Source organism: Procambarus clarkii, chromosome 16, assembly GCF_040958095.1.
Source record: "Procambarus clarkii isolate CNS0578487 chromosome 16, FALCON_Pclarkii_2.0, whole genome shotgun sequence".
In the NCBI taxonomy this organism is placed as follows: Eukaryota; Metazoa; Arthropoda; class Malacostraca; order Decapoda; family Cambaridae; genus Procambarus; species Procambarus clarkii.
In genome coordinates, this window is record NC_091165.1 from 26,565,479 (window position 1) to 26,591,427 (window position 25,949).

The 25,949-nt window shown below is 45.5% G+C and overlaps 1 protein-coding gene across 5 annotated transcripts in view; it reads left to right on the forward strand.

Moving 5' to 3' along the window:
* The window catches only part of Sb (serine proteinase stubble), an 81,584-nt gene that overhangs the window by 38,385 nt on the left and 17,250 nt on the right, over window positions 1–25,949 (forward strand). For 3 of the 5 annotated variants that reach the window (XM_069325356.1, XM_045745224.2, XM_045745223.2), the window contains exons 2-3: window positions 19,086–19,208; window positions 25,325–25,802. In XM_069325356.1, the coding sequence (XP_069181457.1) occupies window positions 19,086–19,208; window positions 25,325–25,802 (601 nt within the window). Of the gene's footprint in view, window positions 1–17,422; window positions 18,636–19,085; window positions 19,209–25,324; window positions 25,803–25,949 lie in introns of those variants that run through there. The other 2 variants (XM_045745222.2, XM_045745225.2) reach the window with 2 other exon arrangements.

Genomic DNA, 25,949 nt, shown 5'->3' on the forward strand with positions numbered 1-25,949 from the left:
CACTCCAAAAAAAAACTCGATCTTCCTGTATTACTCAATGCTTTAAATTAACATAACATTTCACAACTTTTACAAGTCACCCGGTTGGCTGTTGTAATAGCACAACACCAATTTCGTATACCACTGTACAGTAGGATTACCTGAGTGGCTGATTCTCTGATCCTTTCAGCTGAGTTGATTAATCTGATGGTCAGATCAGGTGTAATTTCCACGTTTGCGACGTGAATGGATCCTGTGTACAGTGATGAAGGGGTCGTAGTAGAATGATGATGGCCCTGTGAGGTGTTGAGGGTGTAGACTTCGTGTTGAATAAATCCACAAGGGCCGTGACGAGGATTCGAACCTGCGTCCGAGAGCATCCCAGACGCTGCCTTAATCGACTGAGCTACGACATGGTCAAAAGGAGTTCATTTGATGCATCATGCAATTGTGTTTTCTGTGTGTTCGTGTTGAACATCTGTGTATTTTGTAAAGATACATGCACACATGTAGCGCATACACTCTTGTATGCATATGCTGACAAATTATATGTATGTGCTCATGCTGTGCATGCGTTTTTTTGTTGTCTTCAATGTACACATGTATATATGTATGCGTATCTGATAGTGAATGAGCATTTATATAATTCTGCAAGTGATTATGTATACATGTATATCCGCACAAACGGCTGTGTATGTGTGTGTAAAAGTTATTCAGAACTATACAGCCATGAATTTGACACAACTCTACTGGCGTTAATAAAGTCAAGCAAGTCTCCTCACTGAGGAAAGTACACAACATTCTCATCTTAGAAAGTCTTAAATAGCATCAAAGAAAGTTAAAGTTGCCAAGATTTCTCTCTGGTCGTCCAGGCAGTTGGTAGTCCAGGTACACCAATGGAAAGGTGTACTGGGTCCTGGTATACCAGTGGGAGACTATTTTGGGTCGTGGTAAACCAGTGGGAGACTATTTTGGGTCCTGGTAGACTAATGGGAGACTATTTTGGGTCGTGGTAGACTAATGGGAGACTTTTGGGTCGTGGTAGACCAGTGAGAGACTATTTTGGGTCCTGGTAGACTAATGGGAGACTATTTTGGGTCGTGGTAGACCACTAGAATCCTGCTCACTGAAAACCTGTCCTCTAAATACCTGCTTACTAAACACCTATGACTACTTGCTCGCCCAACATCTGCACGGTAAACACCTCTTCTATTTATTATATCCGAACTATCGTTGATTAAGACATCGCCCAACACCTGTCCTTCGCTCAGGTGTTCAATCAGCTGATGCCTGTCTCACGGCGTTATGTAAACAGACAGACAACAGCTGGGCTTGTCTCACGGTTAAAAATGGTAGACAAAATAAGAAGAAATAAAAATCACACTTTCAACCAGCTGTCTTTCCCCCTCCCTCCATCCCCTGTCCAGCATCCCCATCCCACCTGTCTGTTCTCCCACCTGTCCAGCCTCCCACTTCCACCTGCAACCAGTCACGATCGCAGGCGACAGGTCTTCACCACCCTGCTATTAGTTCTGCATTAGATAATGGTAATTTGGTTCTCTGGTGTTGAGATTAATAAAGGAACACACGCATATACATGCACGATATATATATATATATATATATATATATATATATATATATATATATATATATATATATATATATATATATATATATATATATATATATATATATATATATATATATATATAAAGGTCAAGCACCTCCAAGGGACCTCAATTACTTGATGTAATTACGGTCTTCAAAGTAACCAGGCTATGGCCCCTAGTTAATCCTTTAAGGAGCTGGAAAGAATTAAGATAAAAACACATATTTAAAACCTGTATGGGTTGAGTAAATGGTTTTAGCACATTGTATGTTATTCTGATATATTTACATAGTGTTTTGTGAGTGGGTGATTTATTCTTGCTTAAGCTGACATAAAGGCGAGATTGTGAAGGTGGTAATTGTTAAGTAATTTCTTAAAGTATTGTTTACTTATAAAGTTATAAATTGAGGTGGATAGGGTGCGGGAGGGTTGCCTCAGTGTAAACAGCTGCTGGCGTGGCGGGGCAGAAACTGGGTGATGTGTTTGAGATGAAAACGCTGTTGCAGACTTTCTAAAAGTTGTCCCAGTTTTGAAACTTGCAGAGGAAGATGTTCTGGCGGTGATGCTGGTGGTGGTGGTGGTGGTGATTAGCAGACAATAACCACCACCATCGCCAGTTCGCCGTTTCCACATCAACCAACACCACCACCCACCACTACCTCCCCACCACCACCCACCACCACCCACTACCACCACACTTCACAAAGGTGAAGAACAGGTGCCAAGAGACCAGAATGACACTACACAAGGAAAACTACCTGTAACAACTAGATCAAACACCTGTCAATGGACATAATAACGTGAGGCCAAAATAAACATGATAACAGTCACCAGCATACTCCACACTAGCAAAAGTTAGAACATCATTCAGGAACCTAAATAAGGAGGCATTTAAATCGCTGTACACGTACGTCACACCAGTTTTTGAGCATGCCGCCCATCCTGGAGACCTACCACCTGAAAAACCCACAAGGAAACTCGAAAAGGTGCAAAAAAGGCTTGTCCCAGTATTGCGAGGGATAGGGGTATGAAGAGAGACTGAAGGAACTAAACCTGACGACACTAGGAAAGAGGAGATAGGAGAGATAGAATAATTAGTGAGATTGGCAGACTGGAAACAGAAAATGATCACAATGAATACAAAACAGAACAGGAGGGCATAGATGGAAGCTTGAGACTCAGATGTGTCATAGAGATGTTATAGATAGTTTTCCTTCAGCTTAGGAATAGTCGGAAAATGAACTAACTAAAAGAGTAGGCTGTACAAGCAAACTCAGTTCATAACTTTAGAAGTGAATATGACCAGAAAAATGGCCAGGAGTCATTGAATTAAGACAACTGGCGGTTAGAAAGGCGGGGTCCAAGAGCCAGCGCTCGAGCCAGCAGGCACAAATAGGTGAACACAACAAGGTGAGTACACACACACGCGTATACACACACTAGGGGGGGGGGGGCCTGTGGCTGAGTGGACAGTGCTTGGGACTCATAATCCTAGTCTCCGGGTTCGATCCCCGGCGATGTCGGAAACAAATGGGCAGAGTTTCTTTCACCTTGATGCTCCTGTTACCTAGCAGTAAATAGGTACCTGGGAGTTAGACCTGTTACAGGCTGCTTCCTCTGTGTGTGTGTGTGTGAAAAAATAATTAGTAGTTAGTAACAGTTGATTGATTGACAGTTGAGAGGCGGGTCAAAAGAGCAGAACTCAACCCCCGCTAACACAACTAGGTGAATACACAGTGTGGTAAGCATGACTAGTAATGTAAGCTGAGCTTTCGGTACTCACATTAGAGAATCAATGAGTTTGTTGTCCTCCGTGTTCGTGAAATTAGTTCCCGGAACTGAGTTAGTCGGCTGTTGTGGGTTGCATCATTCGGAAGACCAGCCGCTAGCTAGTTGATCTAGGACAAGCCTCACGCGGGCTTCTTGTCCCCCGAAAATGGTAAACATTACCATTACATCAACCATTGTATTCAAATAGTAACTCAAGCACAATCACTATTCCAACATTCATCCCAACACACTCACACACCAGCCCCCCCCCAACATTCACCATCAACCCCTCCCCCCCGGGGTAGGGGACGGCTGAGGAGTGGGAATATGGAGGGGGGATAGTAGTGGGGGGGTTGTTGATAGGGGGGCGGGGTTGCCGTGAGCATGTGTTTACCACCTGGAGCACTGATCTTATTCCCTCAGTAAGGTCAAGAACAAGATGTTTATGGGAGAGAGAGAGAGAGAGAGAGAGAGAGAGAGAGAGAGAGAGAGAGAGAGAGAGAGAGAGAGAGAGAGAGAGAGAGAGAGAGCGAGAGAGAGAGAGAGAGAGAGAATAACAACAACATAATAATAATAATGTATTCCTTGATCGCGTGTTCGAGTCACCTCACAGCTCCAATTAATTTTCTCATTGACATATATCCCGTAAGTGTCATTTTTATAATATTAATAATAATGTCTACGCTCCATTACGCTCCCCAAGAAGATACTAAGTCACTGTCCCGTTATTTCTCGAGTGGAGGTGTGGCAACGCTGGACCAGCTGATCACATCAGTAATGCGCGCCTTCAGGGCTTCGATCAGCTGGGCGAACGTAAACACCACACTCAGCTGATCGACGTAAACACAGCTGATTACAGCTATAATGCTCGTTATTACTGCTGTAATCAGCTGGATGAGGTAAAATACTGTAACTGACCATGGGGCAGTGCTCGCTATCGTGCCAGCAGAGGCTAATGATATCCTCAGTGTTATTTGGGAGCTTAACAGTGTACTAGAAATATGTTAGGAATACAAAGCAGGGGATATATTTGATATCTTATACCGACTCAAAATCTGTAAAACATCTGTTTTAACAGGTCATTCTTGGATCCAAATTACCTCATATGGTTGGTGGCAAGCCGTTCCTCTTCACTGAAAAAATCAGTATGTAGTTGGTAGAAATTAATGTGTAGTAAAAACCTTTTCTACACATATTCATACACTATTCATACACTAGGGGGGAGTGTTATACATAGCATATACACATGCCCTAATACTGGAGGCTGTTATGAATAGTCTACACATATGTTCTATGACGATAGCATGTTTAGACCAGTTTACAAACATAACACCAGGAAATGCTTTGAACAGAGGACAATCATACCCCTAATACCAGGAAATGCTTTGAACAGAGGACAATCATACCCTTAATACCAGGAAATGCCTTGAAAATATTGCAAACATGCTCTGACATCATGAAATGCTCTGAATAGTCTCAATTTCAATTGCATTCACAATATTTTTTGTTAGGGATAATTGGATGTAAATTTATCAATACAGTATTGTATCTCCATAATATCTGAGAGTCGTGTCAAAGGTGAAATGTTGTTGACATGTTGAGTACTGTATAATGCATCATTGTAGTTGTGGTTAATGATACTGGATATTGTTGTGGATGTGCGTATGTGTGTATTTTCGTGTGTGTGTGTGTGTGTGTGTGTACTCATTTGTGCTTGCAGGATCGAGCATTGACTCTTGGATCCCGCCTGAATGTGTGTGTGTGTGTGTGTGTGTGTGTGTGTGTGTGTGTGTGAGAAAGAGAGAGAGAGAGAGAGATGGAGAGAGAAGGCCTTTTACCATACAGCCAAGACATAATAAAGGAGCTAGACCATTATTCCTATTTTTAACATCACCATTCAATGTTACAATTTTTCCTAGAGTGAAAGTAGCCGTCACTGTACGTATCCCAGAGTGAAAGTTTGAGTAATTCCATTGTTACCGTGCGGTCACTGTCGACACTTCGTCTACCCATCGACAATACTCAACCTTATTGCATTATCATGTGAATGACAGGTGACATCAGTACTCATCGCCCTCGACTCATCATGCAGGAACCTGGGTTGATTCCCCAGCTAAGACAGAAGGGATTGAGCACGTATCTTTCCCCTCCCCCCTGATGCTTTTTGCTCATCTGGCAGTAACATAGGGAGTTAGCCAACTGTTGTGGGCTGCATCCCGGCGAAGGTCAGTACTTGGCAGGAGGGTGGGGGGGGGGGGGGGGAGGAGAGGGAGGGAATGTTCAGGGGGAAAGTGCCAAGCCATTGCAATTATATAGCACTGGGAAATGGGTCAGGATAAGGATTTGGGATGGGACGGGGAGAAGGAATGTCTACGAGAGGGAGAAGCTATTCTATGCCCATGAGAGGAAACTATCGGTTGAAGCCCATACCCTCGAGTGAGAGTCTTATCCCCTCGAGTGAGAGTCTCTTCTCGTACTGTTTCTGCACTAGACTGAATGTAACTGGTACTGAAGCTGCCTGCAGAGTGAAAGTTACTCTGTCTGCCCCGTGGTGAAAACTATTCGTTCCTCCTGCTGCATTATTTCCTAAGTGAAAGTTGACAAGTTTTTCTATCTGTTTCCTGAGAAAAGTCTCTATACTGCCCCTCGTTTTTTATAATACATTTCAAAGGTAGTGTCTAACGGTTTAAACGAGTATTTCTGGTGCTTTGAGTGTCCCCTTAGTGAAAGGTTCTCGCTTTTACTTGCAGCTAGTTAAAAGATATCCACACTTTACTAGCAGCTAGTGAAAGTGTCATTACTGAGAATGTGAATGTGATGCAACAGCCGTATTGCATGTCTGTCTATCAGACTGTAGGATAATGGCTGTTGTAGTCAACTGTACGTATTTCGGCCCGCCTGTCTGATCTCTCTCTGTCAAAACCTCATAGAAAGGAACTCTATATAGTCTGATATTGGGAAAGACCGATGAGCGGGGTTGAGTCATTCTGTGTTAAATATCAGCCATCATACACGCTACATAAATCACTGTCTGTGTGTCTGTCTTTCTATCTCTCTCTGTCTCTGTTTGTCTGTCTCTGTCTGTCTGTCTGTCTGTCTGTCTCTCTCTCTCTCTCTCGTCTCTCTCTCTCTCTCTCTCTCTCTCTCTCTCTCTCTCTCTCTCTCTCTCTCTCTCTCTCTCTCTCTCTCTCTCTCCCTCTGTTAGAGCCAATCATACCAATTATTAAGGTATCATACACGTGGTGTTGGGGGTCATATGTGGAAGGGATGGGTGTGTCACATACGTTGTTCGGGAGTGTCATGTATGGTGCGGGTGTGTCATGTTGTATGGGAGTGCCACACATGCGGGAGTCAGGTATATGGCGTCAGCCAGCAGGGAGTGTGGGGATCGAGGCACCGTGCGGCCTCTTGTGTAATGTTACCGTGACGACAATCTTTTATGAAATTTATAATAGAGGCCCCTAGAGTGCTGACGGCCGTGGCGCGCAGAGTGCTTCCTGGTCCTCTTCCCTCCTCCTCCTCCCTCTCCTGCTTCCTGCTCTTCCTCTTTCCCCCTCTTCTTATATGTCTACCTCCTCCTCCTCCTCTCTCTCATCCAAAGCATCAACCCGGGAAGATGTGCCAAGCAAACACACGGAACAGCATCACTGTCGGTCTCTAATTATTGCTGTTATTACGCGGTTATCTTCCCCTATACGTGGGGTACTGCAGGAAGGTCTCTTCCTTCCCCTGCTGTACAGGGCAACAGCAGCTATAGGGGGGTAATGGACGTGTTACTTTGCAACACCGGCTGCTGCAAAATACAAAAATGTGTCGTTGAGAGGAATGTAATAACTTGGAAATATGTTCTCAGTTGTAGTCACCTAGTTGAACTAGCGAGTGGCTGCTCTTGGGTCCCGCCTCTCAGACCTTAAACCGGAAGTTTATCTCTGCCAGTTATTAAAGTTAATTCAATTTACTCACTCTCTTTACCTTGCTATAAAGCCTTCTCAAAAACCAATTATTTTATCACTTCAATTTTAGCACCAAAAAACAATACTGAATTCCTTCCAGTTAAAGTCTGTCAACATACATAAACATAAATAAAAATGAAAACACACAAAAATGTTGAACATTCGCAAGTAAATTATATAAAATGTGAGTAAAAAAAAACACAAAAATGAGGCTATTTTGGACCTATAAAAGCTACCGGCATGTTGACCACATGATTCACGGCAGCCATCTTGCTTGGCCTCGAACCTGGCGCATATATGTCGACACAAGTCCTGTGAAAAGCTTCCTGCTTTGACCTGTATAATTTTTACTCCACATAGTACAAGTAAATACTATTAGTAATGCTCATAATCTGAATATCCTTAGACACCGCTACACACACACAGACAGACAGACGGACGGACAGGTAGACAGACAGACAGAGAAACTGAGACAGACAGACAGACAGGAAAACAAACACACACTAGCCATAAACAAACAAACACAAATCATATAGACATACGAGCAGGAAAAACAAATCGCGCCTCAGTGGGGCAGCAACAAACAAACAAACAAACAATAACTCCGCGTGGACTGCAACGGTCGCGCTAAAAAAAATAAAAAAAAGCAAGCAAGCGATAAGTGTAAGAACAAACAAATAAACAAGAGCTTAGAGAAAAGCCAAGAAGCAAGAGATGAGGGGAATAAAGAAAGACTTAAGAAAGAGACTGAGCACTGAGTTGTATCTTCCCATAATTAAGAAAGAGAGACGTTTACCTGGCTTTACCTGTGTCTCATCTCGTGGGTGATGTGACGAGTCTGTCTGGATACAACTCTCAGAAAAACTGTTTCAACAACTGTCTCAACTGTGTTCAGGTGTTCAATATCTGTGTTCTTCATGTGTTCAATACCTGTGTTCTTCATGTGTTCAATACCTGTGTTCTTCATGTGCTCAATACCTGTGTTCTTCATGTGCTCAATACCTGTGTTCTTCATGTGTTCAATATCTGTGTTCTTCATGTGTTCAATACCTGTGTTCTTCATGTGTTCAATACCTGTGTTCTTCATGTGCTCAATACCTGTGTTCTTCATGTGTTCAATATCTGTGTTCTTCACGTGTTCAATTCCTGTCAATGACGATAGAGAAAGAAGTAAAGTGAAAGAAATAAAGGCAGAAAGGAAGAGATAAAGATATGGATAGAAAGAGAGATAAAGAAATAGAACAGGAGATAAAGAGAAATAATTGGTCTTTTCATTATGCATCATATATATTATTATTATGACTTTCTTATGCAAATGAATAGTTTCATAATTATTTGGTGTGTACTCACCTAGTTGTGCTTGCGGGGGTCGAGCTCTGGCTCTTTGGTCTCGCCTCTCAACTGTCAATCAACTGGTGTAAAGATTCCTGAGCCTACTGGGCTCTATCATATCTACATTTGAAACTGTGTATGGAGTCAGCCTCCACCACATCACTGCCTAATGCATTCCACCTGTTAACTACTCTGACACTGAAAAACTTCTTTCTACCGTCTCTGTAGCTCATTTGGGTACTCAGTTTCCCCCTGTGCCCCCTTGTTCGCGTACCACCAGCGTTAAATAGTTTATTTTTGTCTACCCCGTCAATTCCCCTGAGGATTTTGTAGGTAGTGATCATGTCTCCCCCTCACTCTTCTGTCTTCCAGTGTCGTGAGGTGCATTTCCCGCAGCCTTTCCTCGTAACTCATGCCTCATAGTTCTGGGACTAGTCTAGTGGCATACCTCTGAACTTTTTCCAGCTTCGTATGTGTGTGTGTGTGAGAGAGAGAGAGAGAGAGAGAGAGAGAGAGAGAGAGAGAGAGAGAGAGAGAGAGAGAGAGAGACATTATGTTCCTTGATTTCCCAGTTTAATTACCAATGGTTGAAGTCACCCATAATTAAGAGTAGAGTTCCACTACTAACGAATCACCTGCAGTCTTCACAATCATGTCTTTAGCTGTCCTCTTGCTTCTACACTATACTTCTATCCGGTATTTCTATAACCTCCGTGGAGCGTCATATATCACTTATGCGAATTTCTTGATTATTCCCACTATTGTGGGTGCCGTTACGCAGGCGCTGAATGCTTCACAATCTGAATTATCATCTCAAATTAATCCCAGTAGTCTTTTTGAGATGTTTTAAAGGAGATAGAAACAAAATAGAAGGTTTCCTGCTCGACCCGAGCGATACCGAGGCTTCAGTAGCTTCAATAGGACTCGGAACGTCGATGAACTGTGAGTGAACGCTGTGAACGGTGAAAACACAGTCCGACACAGTAAGTATGTCAGTAGATCACTTAGTTGTGGCAGACACGCTGTGTTATACTCCAGCTGTGATGCAATGGAGACCAACCGCAGCTGGTCTGTGTGTGTCTGTGGTCTGTGTGTCTGTGGTTTGCTGGTCTGTGTCTGCTAGCCTATGTGTCTGCTGGTCTGTGTGTCTGCTGATCTGTGGTCTGTGTGTCTGCTGGTCTGTGTGTCTGTGGTTTGCTGGTCTGTGGTCTGTGTGTCTGGTTTGCTGGTCTGTGTCTGCTGGTCTATGTGTTTGCTGGTCTGTGTGTCTGCTGGTCTGTGTGTCTGCTGATCTGTGTGTCTGCTGATCTGTGTGTCTGCTGATCTGTGGTCTGTGTGTCTGCTGGTTTGTGTTTCTGTGGTTTGCTGGTCTGTGGTCTGTGTGTCTGTGGTTTGCTGGTCTGTGTCTGCTGGTCTATGTGTTTGCTGGTCTGTGTCTGCTGGTCTGTGTGTCTGCTGATCTGTGGTCTGTGTGTCTGCTGCTCTATGGTCTATTAGAGGTTGGTGGTACGTCGCTTTGTTTCTGCTATCCCCCTCGACCCCTAGTAGGAATAAGCTTACTACTCCTATTCTTCCTATACTCCTATTCCTAGGAATAAGAATCCTCCCCCATAAACATGGGGTTAACATCTAAGAATGGCGAGTTAGCTCCCATGACTGCTACTATGCTATGGCGCCATAACGTGTGTGTGTTCCTACCATGGGGGAGTCCACTACCATTGTGATTCTTGCCACCAATATTTTTCTTCCAAATTAAGTCAGATTTGGCGGCTCAGTTGGCGAGGCCCAGGCTGGTACTCTGGGTAACTATATGTAAATAAGGGGTAACATAGCACAGTTGGTAGCACTGTTGCCATTCCTCCCCCCCCCAACTGTGTCACAGGGTTGTGCATGGCAATACTGATTAATGCCACGTTTAACTTAACGGGATGGCAACCCTGCGTGAGGGTGAAGCAGGGAACCGTATCATAACTTTCACAACTGTGGGTTTTTTTTCTCTCTTTCTCTCTCATTATCATCTCTCTCTCTCTCTCTCTCTCTCTCTGTCTCTCTCTCTCTCTCTCTCTCTCTCTCTCTCTCTCTCTCTCTCTCTCTCTCTCTCTCTCTCTCTCTTCTCTCTCTCTCTCTCTCTCTCTCTCTCTCTCTCTCTCTCTCTCTCATATATATTTATATACACATATTAATATTAGATGGTCAGATTGGTAGTTAAGTATATCAGTGTCTTCTCTTTCCAGGTAAGAGGGAGATTGGTTGACCTTCCATAAGGTAAAGTGGCGCTTAAGAACCTCGTGCTTAAGGGTCAGTTTTGGTCGGTGTTAAGCAGGAGCGCCTTTATGGCTCAGGTTACTCCGCCCAGGACCTGATTGGGCGGTAATTATACTAATTAAATTGATTGTAATTGTATTACTTTTTTATAAAAAAAAATGATACCAGTATGGTTATGTGGGGGCCGTGAGACTCCTCGTGGTAGAGTAGTCTACGTTCTAGACGTCAATAGTGTAGGCTGACGGTCCTCGATAAGGAATATTTTGAGGGCGTTGGCTAGCATAGTAGTCTACATCGTCGGCTCTCTCGCCCAAGGGTCCGGGGATTCGATTCCCGGGAAGGACAGAGATGCTTGGGCACTATATTTCCAATTGTGTAGTTTCAAAGCGGTATACGACAAAGAGTACTGGGAAGACGGGATACCACGAGCGTAGCTCTCATCCTGTAACTACACTTAGGTAATTACATTGTAGTAATTACACACACACACACAACCCTCTCACAAGGAGGTCACACAGATAATGGGTAATCATGCCTAACTGCTTAGGCTCTGAGTCATGGGAACGCGTTCATGTGATTGAAAGAGGACAGAGAGAGAGAGAGAGAGAGAGAGAGAGAGAGAGAGAGAGAGAGAGAGAGAGAGAGAGAGAGAGAGAGAGAGAGAGAGAGAGAGAGAGAGGCAGGCAGACAGACAGACAGACAGACAGACAGACAGACAGACAGACAGACTATTGACCACTGTAATCTGGCTGTTTTCTATATGCTTATGACGTCTCTCGATCCAAATTAAAATCATAAATTAAAATTCAGAGACAGAATATCCTGACACAAATGTCGAGGAAGAAACTTAGTAGTTGCTTATAATTTGTAAAGTATTGTGCTAGTGAAGGAACTCCTGAGTGAAGCTTCGTGGGTTGTGAGTGAAGCTTCGTGGACTGTGAGTGAAGCTTCGTGGGCTGTGAGTGAAGCCTCGAGGACTGAGAGTGAAGCTTCGTGGACTGTGAGTGAAGCCTCGTGGGTTGTGAGTGAAGCCTCGTGGGCTGTGAGTGAAGCCTCGTGGGCTGTGAGTGAAGCTTCGTGGGCTGTGAGTGAAGCCTCGTGGACTGTGAGTGAAGCCTCGTGGGCTGTGAGTGAAGCTTCATGGGCTGTGAGTGAAGCCTCGTGGACTGTGAGTGAAGCCTCGTGGACTGTGAATGAAGCCTCGTGGGCTGTGAGTGAAGCCTCGTGGGCTGTGAGTGAAGCTTCATGGGCTGTGAGTGAAGCTTCGTGGGCTGTGAGTGAAGCCTCGTGGACTGTGAGTGAAGCTTCGTGGGTTGTGAGTGAAGCTTCGTGGGTTGTGAGTGAAGCTTCGTGGGCTGTGAGTGAAGCTTCGTGGACTGTGAATGAAGCCTCGTGGGCTGTGAGTGAAACCTCGTGGACTGTGAGTGAAGCCTCGTGGACTGTGAGTGAAACCTCGTGGACTGTGAATGAAGCCTCGTGGACTGTGAATGAAGCCTCGTGGACTGTGAATGAAGCCTCGTGGACTGTGAATGAAGCCTCGTGGGCTGTGAATGAAGCCTCGTGGACTGTGAATGAAGCCTCGTATACTGTGAGTGAAGCCTCGTGGACTGTGAGTGAAGCTGCTTACTGGGGAATGTGTTTGTGAAAGAGACGAAATATGTAGCAGATAAGATTGACGATAAAAGGTCAGGAATCAGTACATTAGACAACCGACGGTTAGAAGGGCGGGGTCCAAGAGCAAAGAGCTGGGACTCTACTGACACAATTACACTACTGAATTGTCTCACTGTGAATAACCCAGTATCCTCCCCCCCCCCCCTTCTCCTTCCTGGCTTCAGTGCAAGCTGTGGTCAGGTACGGTGCACCCTGTCACACCCTCACACACCCTCACACACCCTAGAGCGCCATCACACACCCTAGAGCGCCATCACCCAATTAGGCACATATGTATGAACTACATAAGAATTCCAGTTGATTTGATTATGAGAGGCGGGACCAAAGAGTCAGAGCTCAACCCCCGCAAGCACAACTCGATAAGAATAACCAGGTAAGAATACACACACACACACACACACACACACACACACACACACACACACACACACACACACACACACACACACACACACACACACACACATAGCATGTGGAGCCCAGTAGGCTCAGGAATCTGTACATCAGTTGATAGACGGTTGAGAGGCGTGACCAAAGAGCCAGAGCTCAACCCCCGCAAGCACAACTGGGTGAGTATACACACACACACCTGTGGTGGTAGTGGTGGTGGTGGTGTTTACCGTCACTGTAGCTGCCAGTGACCGCACTCACTGAGTCAGTAGGTAAGGGGGTGGTCACCTGGCCACCACCTCAAACCATTAACCTTTCCCTTATCTTATACACCTAACCTCCATTCATCACAGCGGCTCTCTCTCTCTCTCTCTCTCTCTCTCTCTCTCTCTCTCTCTCTCTCTCTCTCTCTCTCTCTCTCTCTCTCTCTCTCTCTCTCTCTCTCTCTCTCGTGTGTGTGTGTTCATCTAGTTGTGCTTGCGGGGGTTGAGCTCTGCTCTTTCGGCCTGCCTCTCAACTGTCAATCAACTGTTACGAACTACTAACTTCTGTGTGTGTGTGTGTGTGTGTGTGTGTGTGTGTGTGTGTGTGTGTGTGTGTGTGTGTGTGTGTGTGTGTGTGTGTGTGTGTGTGTGTGTGTGCACTCACCTAGATGTGCTTGCAGGGTCTAGCTAGACTAGCCCCACTTTCCAAACGTTCTTAGATTAATGCAATAACTAATTTCTCAAGCTTTAATCGTATTTACATATAAAATTTGGAATCGAATTAGCTTCAGCAATTTCTAACTTTAAGCTACTCCGCTTAATGACAGCTCTGACACTGAAAAAGCTCTTTCTGACGTCCCTGTGACTAATTTGCCTCTTTAGTTTTCAGCTATGACCCCTCGTTCTGCTGTTTCTAGCTTTGAACAATGCTCTTTTTCTAGCTTTTTTCTACCCTATCAATTTCTGTTAGAATCTCATATGTTGTTATCATATCCCCTCTATTTCTCCTTTTCTCCAGTGTGGTAAAGTCCAGTTCTTTCAGTCTTTCCTCATAGTTTAAGTCCTGCAACTCAGCAACGAGTCTTATTGCATATCTCTGGACCATTTCTAGCTTCTCCTTATCCCTTTTCAGGCGAGGGTTCCATGCTGGCGCTGCATATTCAAGAGTGGGTCTCACCTTTGTTGTATATAGGCCAAGGGATGCCCCCTATGTCCGAGTTTCTGAAGGACACACGGACGTTGGCCAGTATGCCACATGCAGCTGTTGTTACTCTGCTAATGTGGGCTTCTGGCATCATATTTGGGGAGTTATGTCCACTCTCAGGTCTATATCCTTTACTGATTATCTTCCCTTCATCCTATACTATTGCACTGGTCTTTACATTCCTCTTCCAGGCCTCGTAACTTTGCATTTTGCTGGGGTTAAACTCTAGCAGCCATTATTGAGCCCACTTCTGGAGCATGTCCAAATCAGTTTGCAATGCCTCACGTCCTATCCATAGCCCCGACTCTTCTCATATCAGTTTTGCATCATCTGCAAACATTGATATGAAGGAACCAATATCTTCTGTCAGATCGTTTATATATATGAGAAACAGTAGGGGCATTAGAACCGAATCCTGTGGTACTCTGAGAGAAAATGGGGGTGGGGGTGTTGAAGACGACGGGGGAGGGGGTGACTTAGTTCAATGTTCAAACCTAATTATTCATGCATGCGTCCCCACCACCTCCAATCAGTCCGCAACCGTCACTAACCATCCCACCACCCCCTGTCATCCATCTCTCTCACTGTCCCCCGCATCCTTTTCGATTAAGGACGACGACTGGGCTCCAGGAGCTGTAGCTTCTTCCCCCCTCCCTCCCTTCCGCAAGTACAGGTAAGCGAGTGCGTCAAGAGGAGCAACCAGCAGTAGAGTGTGAAATGGGCCTCGTGCCTCACACTACCTTGCACGCTGACTCATACTGTCCGGCCCCAGGGTACTGGATGGTCAGTGAACGGCGCCACCTTGTGCTGGCGCCCCCCGGTACCAGGTCCCCCCGGTACCAGGTCCCTCCGGTACCAGGTCCCCCCGGTACCAGGTCCCCCCGGTACCAGGTGCCCCCGGTACCAGGTCCCCCCCGGTACCAGGTCTCTCCGGTACCAGGTCCCCCCGGTACCAGGTCCCCCCGGTACGAGGTCCCCCCGGGACCAGGTCCTCCCAGTACCAGGTCTCCCCCGGTACCAGGTCCGTCCCTGTACCAGGTCCGTCCCGGTACCAGGTCTTACCGGTACCAGGTCCGTGCTCCTGGTCCTCTCCCCTTCTCACCTGTGGTAGTGTAGGGTGTTTACCTGTGGATGTTAAAAGGGGCACATGACCCTCTTCACACCTGTGGGAACTGGGGGGGGGGTCTGTATGCCGAGCTGAAGCGTTTAGGCACGAGTTACCTTTGTTGTTTGTGTGTGTGTTGAGGGGGGGGAGGGTTGAGTGTTCTGGTTTGTGTAGGGGGGGGGGGAGGTTGTGTATATACCTATTTGTATTCACCTATTTGGGCCTTCAGGATTGAATATGGACTTTTGGACTGTGTGTGTGTGTGTGTGTGTGTGTGTGTGTGTGTGTGTGTGTGTGTGTGTGTGTGTGTGTGTGTGTGTGTGTGTGTACTCACCTAACTGTGTTAGCGGAGGCTGAGCTTAAGTTCTCAAGTTCCACCTCTCAATCTTCAGTTTACAGTGTGTGTGTGTGTGTAATTACCTAAGTGTGTAATTACCTAAGTGTGTAATCTGAAGTAATCAAAATATAAGCGTTTGTTTTATCACAAATGTTAATACAAATATGGTGTCATGTTCCCGTGACAGTGATGTCATGGTCGCCCATGACACTTTGGTCATTCTTGCCCCATGACAATGTGGTCATTCTTGCCCCATGACAATGTTATATTCAAGTTGGACAGCTCATCACGACATGTGTGTCTTCACTACATGAAGATGCTGATGGTGTTTACATATTCGGGACGATTTCTCATCTGATGAGTGGGAGTCTCTCCACTCTCATCACCTGATGAGTGAGACTCTCTCTCCACTCTCACCTCTCACTCTTGCGAGGCATGGGGGGGAAAGTTAAGGCTCGCTAGACACACTAATAGTTCAGACATTAGCATCATCATTAGTGTGTCGCCAACATTTAGCTCATCACTGTGAGTGTGTGTGTGGCTGACAGTTTGGGATGAATAGTTCAACACTCTGTCTCTGGTTGTTTCAATCTGTATAATTCCTGGAGAAAGTTTTGAACACTTGATGATTCAGACGAGTCATCGTGTGTGTGTGTGTGTGTTCGAATAGTGCTTGCGAGGGTCAGGCTTCGGCTCTTTGGTCCCCACCTCTCGATCATCAGTCAACTGGATTAAAGGTTCCTGGGCCTATTGGACTCTACATGTGTGTGTGTGTGTGTGTGTGTGTGTGTGTGTGTGTGTGTGTAAATCGAGATGCGAATCTGTACGTGTGGGAGTCTGTATACGCGTGCGTGCGTGCGAGCGCTCCGGGACCCGCCGGAGAGTGGACTATAAAAACTCTGGAGATAACTTTCTTTCCGGTGTCAGCTCATGACGAAGGTGGGGGGGGTGGGGGGATGTGGGAACATCACCTAACAGTAAATAGGTACCTGGGAGTTAGTCAGCTGTCACGGGCTGCTTCCTAGGGATGTGTGTGTGTGTGTGTGTGTGTGTGTGTGTGTGTGTGTGTGTGTGTAAGAGAGAAATATATGTTGTAGACATAGAGGAAAAATAGATTGGTTAGAAAGGCAGGGTCCAAGAGATAAATAGCTCGATTCTGCATACACAAATAGTAAATACACACACTTAGCTAAGTGGGCTAAGCTAAGCTAAGTTGATGCTAAGATACTGGGGAAGATAGGAGACGCAGACGATTGTAATGCCCTTCAAATTGATCTAAGTAAAATAAGTGCTTGGAGCGTCTAGTGGCAAATGGAATTCAATGCAAATAAATGTCATGTTATGGAATGTGGATTCGGAGAAATAAATAACACACACAACTTGCAAATTATGTAGAAAGGAATTACAGAACCCTAATAAAGAACGAGACCTTGGGGTGGTTATGGACAGTAAGTTGTCGCCAGAGGAACACATAACCCGCCAAACACACACCGAAACTACGACGTTGGTACAACGTTCGAGCAAGTTTTAACACCTCCTAACCAGTTATAACAACCAATATAGCAAGTTGTAACAGCGTTCTAATACGTCATAAACACGTTAAGCCAAAATGTAACAACTTTATTACACGTTGTAACAAGCGAAAAATAGAGACAGTTTCGGTTTGTGTTTCCAGGGAAAGAACATTGTGAGAGGAGCGTATGTGTCGCTTTCCAACTCCAGACTTGCTCTTATTTATATGACTGGTGAAATTACTAAAGAAACTGTTCATGACTTTTGTGTGACCACAACTAATATGTGGTCACACAAACATATTTGCCTACATATGTAAATATTATTATTTATGCTCTTCTGATTTGTTAAGTACTATTCTTATGCCCTTTCTAGAATGTTCCGCCATCATTACTTACTGTTTGATATTGGTCAAATCTATAGTAAAGTTAGTGAAGATAAATTAGTTGATAATTAGCCAAGTGAGGGGGTTATTTTTCATACTAGATGCTAGTGTTTGAGCCTCGCAAGCAGCCCGTTCTCATAAACAATGGCCAAAGGCTCGTTAATCCAGCCGCCAAAACACTGTTTATGGATGAAGACGCACTACACGCGATCAACCAGTCCTTAGGCTGTTCTCGTACAGTCTGCGCCGGTCACAAGCGACGCATTCGTCAGTTCTGCTGTAAATGTTCAAAGCGAAGCATTGTTCGATAAAAGTTCGAACATCATCGGTGTGAAAGTTCCAGTCCGTCCTCCAGTCCGTCCTCCAGTCCATCCTCCAGTCCGTCCTCTAGTCTGTCCTCCAAACAAAGACCCATAAGTGATTCCATGCACCCGCCAAACCCCCCGGCTGTTTATGAATGAAAAACGGTTTACACACGACTCACAACTGGTTTAGTTCGAACACTTCCGGAACAAGTGCTTCACTGGCGACTTGTGTTCGAACCACAACGCTGTAAATGCTTCACCTACGTACTACAAATACAAATAATCGCCAACAGAACCTAAACACATAACCTAACCAGTGTCTAAATATGTACATTATGCTAATATCTTATAATATTAATTTATATTTGAGAAAATTCCCGTTTTGAATGAAGAGCATGTAAATATTTATGAATGCGTCTGTGGGGTCGACCGCTGGATGTAATGGACTTGAGTCGAGGACGGGTTGGAAAGTTCGGTGTGTAGACCGTTTTTCATCCATAAACACCGGGTATTGCGACTGGATTACGGAGCATTTGGCCATTGTTTATGAGGACGGGACTGCTCTGCTTCCCACAGCTACAGTCGATATTTGTTCGAAAAAATGCTTCATTCACATCTTATGTTCGAAGCGAGCCTTTTGAAATGCTTCGGCCACATCAACCCGTCCTCGACTCAAGTGCATTACATCCAGCGGTCGACCCCAGCCTGAGGAAAGGTTGTAATGTCTACATATGTACTTTTTAGACCTCTCCTTCGTCCTGGAGGGCGTGGAGAGGTCACTGGAGGGCCTTCGTCCTCTCCCCCTGCCTCCCTCCACCTTACCTTAGAGTTAAGTATTTCAGTCGTGTTGTTTGAACAATCAGATACGGGCTCACCATAGCCCGTGCTACATGGACATTTCATTCCGAGTAGCTAAATCTAAAACAACAACAACAACGAACAATCAGATATAGAGACAGCCAGGGAGAATAATGGAGGGGCAGAGACAGCTAGAGATAGAGAGATAGAGATATAAATGGAGAGATAAGAGAGAATATGATTGTTATCGAGTAATATTTCACATTTTATTCTTTGTTAAGTTTAATTTATATGTGTCTTGTCAATATTAATGTTATTGCTATTATTTTTCCTCCATTATGAGAGTGAAAGCTATTTTAAAATAGCGTCCAGAGGCAGTGGAACTAATGCAGCGTAATTAATTACTGGGTAATATACCCCAGCAAGATATATTGTATTCGCAGGTGTTAATGAGTGTTTTTTTGTTTGTTTGCTGGGTAGGACGAGCAGTTTGGACGGTGGTGGTCGTGGCTGCCTGTTGGCTGGTGCTGGTTAGGGGGGAGCTGCCCCCTCACTTGGCCCCCCTCATGCCCCAGGGTCGAGCCATTGATACCCACTCATACTGTAAGTATACCCTAAGTATACCCTCTTGTGTATTCTGTGAGTATGTCTGTGTGTGTTGTGTGGATATACCTCATGTTTATTATGTTAGTATACTGCTTGTGAATACTGACCTGGTATATTGTGCTTACCTATTTCTGCTTATTGATAACTCCCTCCCTCTCTATTTAAAAGGGTATGTCGCTGTTCACCTCGTCTTTTCTACTCGGTACGAAGTGATCATGTCCCCTTCTGATGCTTCTGTCCTCATAGATAGGTCCTTTTGAATCAGGGACTAACCCATATATATACGTTTTTTTTACAGGTAATTATTTATGTTTAACGAGGGGCTGATTCCTGGCTTGTATGTAATCGTCTAATTGTACTTACGGGGGTTGAGCTCAAGCTCTTTGTTCCAGCCTCTCAAACCTATTTAGTTCCATCTACATCTGAAACTGTGTTTGGAATCTACCTCCAAGACTTCATTTGAATGTGGTTGAGACATTAGGAATCAAAGTAGGAGGGACAAACTAGCAAATGTGTTCATATACAAAGAGGCTGACTCCATACACAGTTTCAAATGTAGATATGATAGATCCCATGAGGCTCAGGAATCTGTACATCAGTTGACTAATAGTTGAGAGGCGGGACCAATGAGCCAGAGCTCAACTAGGCGAGTACAAACCCCAAGACGCAACAACCAAAGAACCCACTGAGCAGATACAAATCGTTGAGAAACGGTTAGAGAACCCAGAACTGAAAATTGTCCTTCTAGGAGACTTAAACCCTCCTAATTTGAAGTGGAAAATTATAAATAATAAATTTAGAGATTGGCAGAAAGTTACCTCGACCCATCTGAGAGCTAACTCAGTAACCTCTGTAACTCTGTAAACTGTTCGTATTTAAAGAACAGATAATTGAGCGATTTATTTTCAACCTGATAATGAAGAACTAACCAACGATATCGCAGTCTCATATACAACTTTACATACCAACCTCACTGAAGTAAAAATTACCAAAATAAGTTTAATTTCAACAATTGTCCAGCGCTTTGTGGGAAAGTTCCCCAAGCCCCAGAAATCGGATACAATACATGAAAACAAGGAATACAGAAACTCACAATGTCTGTCTGAAATACGTAAGAGAGAGAGAGAAAGGTGTTGGAAAGAGAGCACAGACTCACTCACACAGCTGCACATGTTCTCACAAGCAACAGAGAGACAGAGAAAACAAAAGATTACTCGAACAGAGAATGAAGAAGAGCACAGGAAGTCACCTAATTAATGAAGTCAGTGTCATATGGAGTAAGAGTCTAGAGGCAGGCAGATGACATCCCAAGGCTCCTCTACACGACAGACGTCGCTTGACATGACAGGTAGTCAAGCACTGGCAAGAAGCTCCGGAACGGTCAACACACATCATTAAAGGTTTTTGACAGGGTTCTTAACAGACCAATTTGCCAGTTTTATGGAAAGGGTGAACTATAAATCCAGGTGAAGAACATGTAGAACATGTAGAACATTCAGAACATGTAGGTCTGGTCTTCCTCAACTACTTAATCTCTCTAACAAAATTATATAGTCATTAAAAGCAAACTAAAATACAGAGGTCTTATTATCAGTTTGAAAGCAAAAACATTTGACAAATGTTTCCATGGAGAAATAGTCAATAAAATGAAACGTCGGAGAATAACAGCTGTAGTGACAAGGTGGATTAGTAATTTTCTTACAAATTACAAAAGATCAAATCCACTCGAGTCTGAGAAGTGTATGAAGCTACAGTTCTCAAGGCAGAGTTCTCCCGTCGGTGATCTCTCTCTCTCTCTCTCTCTCTCTCTCTCTCTCTCTCTCTCTCTCTCTCTCTCTCTCTCTCTCTCTCTCTCTCTCTCTCTCTCTCTCTCTCTCTCTCTCTTCCTGATAACAGACAAACGGGAATTCAACTCATAGTTTTATGTTATCTTTCGCTGACGATAAGAAAATCAGCACAACCACCCTGGTGGAAGATGGACACAAATTACACATCGACAAAGAATTACAAAGAACAACGGTAAAGTACAAAAACACTACGGGCTCACCATAGCCCGTGCTACTTGGAACTTCTTGTTCCGGGTTGCGAATCTTTAAGAACAACAACGGTAGAGAACATAACGTTCAACGTAGACATTACAAACCAAAGGTGCGAAACCAAAGGTGCGAAATGGTTTCTAACAAAACAAAAATCTTAGAAAGATCTGAGCATCGTAGACTTAGATCTATAAGTCAAAGCTCACAGAATTAAATCAGGAAGTGAAAGGGCTTGGAATAATAATGCCAGAGGACTTAACGTCTAGAGGAGATTAGAGAGCATACACAGCAACAGCCAGGAAGAGGGGATGGGGTGGATAAAGAGGACTCTACACGAGGACAGTCCTCTATCCTCAGAACACATGTACAGATCTCCCGCCCCCCCTCCATCCCCCCAACTAACTGTAACCACATGGAAGATCACTTACACTACACACCTGGAAAATCCTGGAAAAGATCAGGTGCCGTACGTATACACTACATTCACAGCATATCAAGGTGCAGTGGTTAAGCAGACGTCATTTTGACCTAGGACCCGAAGTCCTGGTCGTCCCAATACAAAGAATTCCTCATAGATGTCCTCTTAATTGCCTCGTTCCACCGCGCGAAGGAAGGAGGTCCAAGGAAACTGAGGAGGGCCCGGGAACTCCTCACATGTGAGGCCAGCCGCTCTTCAACCACTCAACGCTAACAGTCCTCATTGGAACAACGTCTGAAGCTTTCACTTGGGAACTTGACATGTTTCAGCTGGCTGTGGTGGCCTGGAGAAGCCCGGCTGTGACTTCAAGTACACAAACGCCCGAAATCCTCAACGGAAAATCCAAATGTAAAAAGAGAGTAACAGGAAACTAAGTTGTGTGTGTGTGTATATATCTGCGCACGCGCGGGTGTATGTGTATATCTGCGCACGCGCGGGTGTATGTGTATATCTGCGCACGCGCGGGTGTATGTGTATATCTGCGCACGCGCGGGTGTATGTGTATATCTGCGCACGCGCGGGTGCGTGTGTGTATCTGCCAGCGGTTGCCAACCAGTCGGCTGTTTCCAGTTGCCACAGAGTGACACAAAGTATATACTAAATTAGCTATATGTAATTTATATATGTAATGGTCCATGTGGACTCAAAAGCACATGGATACACGGCCACGGACTAGAACACGGGCACTGAAGGACTCTGACGGACACGGACACTGAAGGACTCTCCCTGGGGAGGACTCACCGCAGGGAAACGTTCCTCACTGGTCGCTAAATACCATCATTTGAAGTGTTCGGGGCCAAGGGAAAGCGGGCCACGGAAGCAGGCAAACTGACCCATCGCGGTGACGGTGTGTGTGTGTGTGTGTGTGTGTGTGTGCGTGTGCGTGTGTGTGTGTGTGTGCGTGGAGCTCAGCTCTTGAGGCCGGCTTAGTAACGTTAGGAATCGACTCATGTAGTCATCTTTAGCTATTTCTTATTCCTGATTTCTTTCTCTTTCCCCTTACACCTACACTGATAGTCGGATACTCGTTCCTTCCATGACTACAACCACTACCACTACTACTACTACTACTACCACCATCGCTGCTACTACCACCATGCTGTAGTAATTTCATCGTGTAATATTTGCGTGAGACAATATTCAAAATAATATAACTCTCGCCCCAAATAACTCAGATTACAATCTGAAAAAAATTATCAAGATTTTTTTATCAAATTACCCAAAAAGTCATTGCAATATGAAAGTAATTGGCTAGTACAATGACATTAATTAAAGTTAATGATCTTGTTGAAATTGAAAAAAAAAGTTAGGTGGATGATACTGATTAAAAAATAAGAGGAGGAAGAACTACGGTGAGAAGGTTACCGGACGAGAGAGAGAGAACAATTTACCTGTGTAGGTGGAGGCAAGGATGTTGTTGTTATAGATTCAGCTACTCGGAACAAGTTCCAAGTAGCACGGGCTAAGGTGAGCCCGTAGGGACGCAAGGAGAGTTCTCCTAGTTGGTTTGTTGGTGGGGTTGTGGGGGTGGGGGTTCCAGGAGGGAGGGTGGGGTTAGGGGGGGTGTGTGGGGTGGGGTTCTGTTGAATCCCAACTAGTGTTTGGCTATTGTCAGCTGAGAAGAATCATGCATAGGGAGGTAACGCTATGGAGGATGAGATGTATTTTGCGTGATATTAGTCTCACTTTCACTGTAATCTCTCTCTCTCTCTCTCTCTCTCTCTCTCTCTCTCTCTCTCTCTCTCTCTCTCTCTCTCTCTCTCTCTCTCTCTCTCTCTCTCTCTCTCTCTCTCTCTCTCTCTCTCTCTCTCTCTCTCTCTTTTCTCGTATCATTTGTTGATATCTAATATAACCTTCCCTGTGCTGGGACTTTCTCTTGAGACTTTCATTGAACTTCTTCTTGCTCTCCGTGTCTCGCTCAGAGGACGGGAATGACCTGTAATTAGCCAAATCCGCTAACATAATTTAATTTCATATTTAGTAGAGCTGCTGAAGCATTTCCACGCCCCGCAGGCCACGCTCTTCCTCCTCCCTCGTCGCCCAAACGCCCGTGTCACTGCCCAAGTCAGATATCTTACTGGAAAGTCATGCTAAATAATTAGGGTTTTCCTCGTGGACTTCAGCAGGTGTGTGTGTGTGTGTGTGTGTGTGAGGAAGGAAACTTATGTTTGGAGTGGTTGGTTGGGGGAGGGTGTGGGTGTGTGGGTTGATGTGTTAGGGTAGTGTGGGTGTGTGTGGGTGTGGGGGGCGGGGGGTGGGGGGGTGGCGTGCTCGCAAGCGTGTCGGTTGAGGGTGAGAGAATTTTATTACAAATGAATTAGTCTAGAACTCATTCTGTTAAATTATCAATGTTCTCATTTGCAGTTTTGTGAATGAGTGTAACTCATCGTACGAGTGTTTACAGCCTGGCTTTCTCTACACGCGCCCCTGCCTCACACACCCCTCCCCCCCCCCGCCCTGCCTCACATACCCCCTGCCCTGCCTCACCCCCCCCCACCCTTCCTCACACCCCCCCCCCCCGCCCTGCCTCACACACCCCCTGCCCTGCCTCACCCCCCCCTCCACCCTGCCTCACACCCCCCCCCGCCCTGCCTCACACACCCGCGTTCATTATTTTGATCTACTGTATTTAAAAAAAAATCACATTAGTTTTGTTATACATTGTTGTTTTGTTTATAGTTAAGCCTGAGGTAGTACAGTCCTAAATTAGATTAGGCCTAGGTTACGTTAATTTTTAGGGCTCTGTTGGCATTTTTTTTTAATTCGAATGGTTACCCTCAGCCTATGGTAACCCTATGTTTACAGGCAGCACAAAGCGTCCACCAGACAGGACTTGCCAGGATCAGGTTGAGTTACCGTTACCTGTGGCAGGTGGCTACAGGTGACGGATCTCCCAATCCTGAGCACTCCAGGTGCAAACTCTGTGAGCAGGAAGTGTGGCCTGATCTCCCACACTACATCACCGAATGCCCAGTTATTTGACCATTCAGACCCGTTGGCATGGAGCTTTGCAATTGCTTTATTCACTCTCGTGTTGATGATATCCTCATATTGCACCCAAAATTTGTCAGTGCAGGCTACTGAACATATGTATGACTAACCATCCTGCGAGATGGGGACTTTTAGTATCACTGCTGCCTTATTCACTCTTGTGTGAATAAGAGTGAATCAAGGGTCAAGAGGAGCCGGTCGGCCGAGCGGACAGCACGCTTGACTTGTGATCCTGTGGTCCGGGGTTCGATCCCAGGCGCCGGCTAGAAACAATGGGCAGAGTTTCTTTCACCCTATGCCCCTGTTACCTAGTAGTAAAATAGGTACCTGGGTGTAAGTCAACTGTCACGGGCTGCTTCCTGGGGGTGAAGGCCTGGTCGAGGACCGGGCCGCGGGGACACTAAAGCCCCGAAATCATCTCGAGATAACCTCGAGATAAGGGTGCATTATGAGGTTGATGTGTTGATCCTCATAATGCACCCTTGCCTCGCCTCCTACCTCACACCCTTGCCTCGCCTCCTACCTCACACCCTGCCTCACACCCTGCCTCACACCCTGCCTCACACCACACCCGTCAACTAAGACCTCTCATGTTGTCTCTCCTGCAGACTCGTACAACAAGATCGCCCACAAGGCGTGTCGCGTGGAGGGTCGCGCGGGCGTGTGCATGTTCGTGTGGGAGTGCATCAAGACAGACGGGGAGCACGTGGGCATGTGTATGGACGGCTTCATGTTCGGCTCGTGCTGTACCCACGACGACAAGACCAACCACCTCTCCCCTGCCGGCGGAGGTCTCGGCGAACTCATCGCTCCGGGCATCATGAGCAAGAATACCAGTCTGCCAGCGCCGACGACGCCGAGCGCGACTTCGGGAGTTCCCGAAGTCATCACCTCTAGACCCATCACTATCCAGCGGCCGCCTACACGCCCGCCCGTCACCACTACCTCTACAGAACAACCCCACACACCCACCGTGTGGGCGTGGGTGTCTCCAACCGTCCTACCCCCTGACTCCGACACTACGCCCATACCTGCCGTCCCGCCCACGCCGCCCACACGGCCTACACGACCACCTAAACCTTCAAAGTAAGCATCATGTGTGTCGCGAAGCTTCTGAATTCTGTCTTATGCCCACTGTTTTGGTTCTTGAGGCTTCAACGCCGTCTTAGGCTTCATTATGTGATGCTCCAAGCTTCAGAATGGTCTGAATACATTTCTCACTTTTTATGTCCA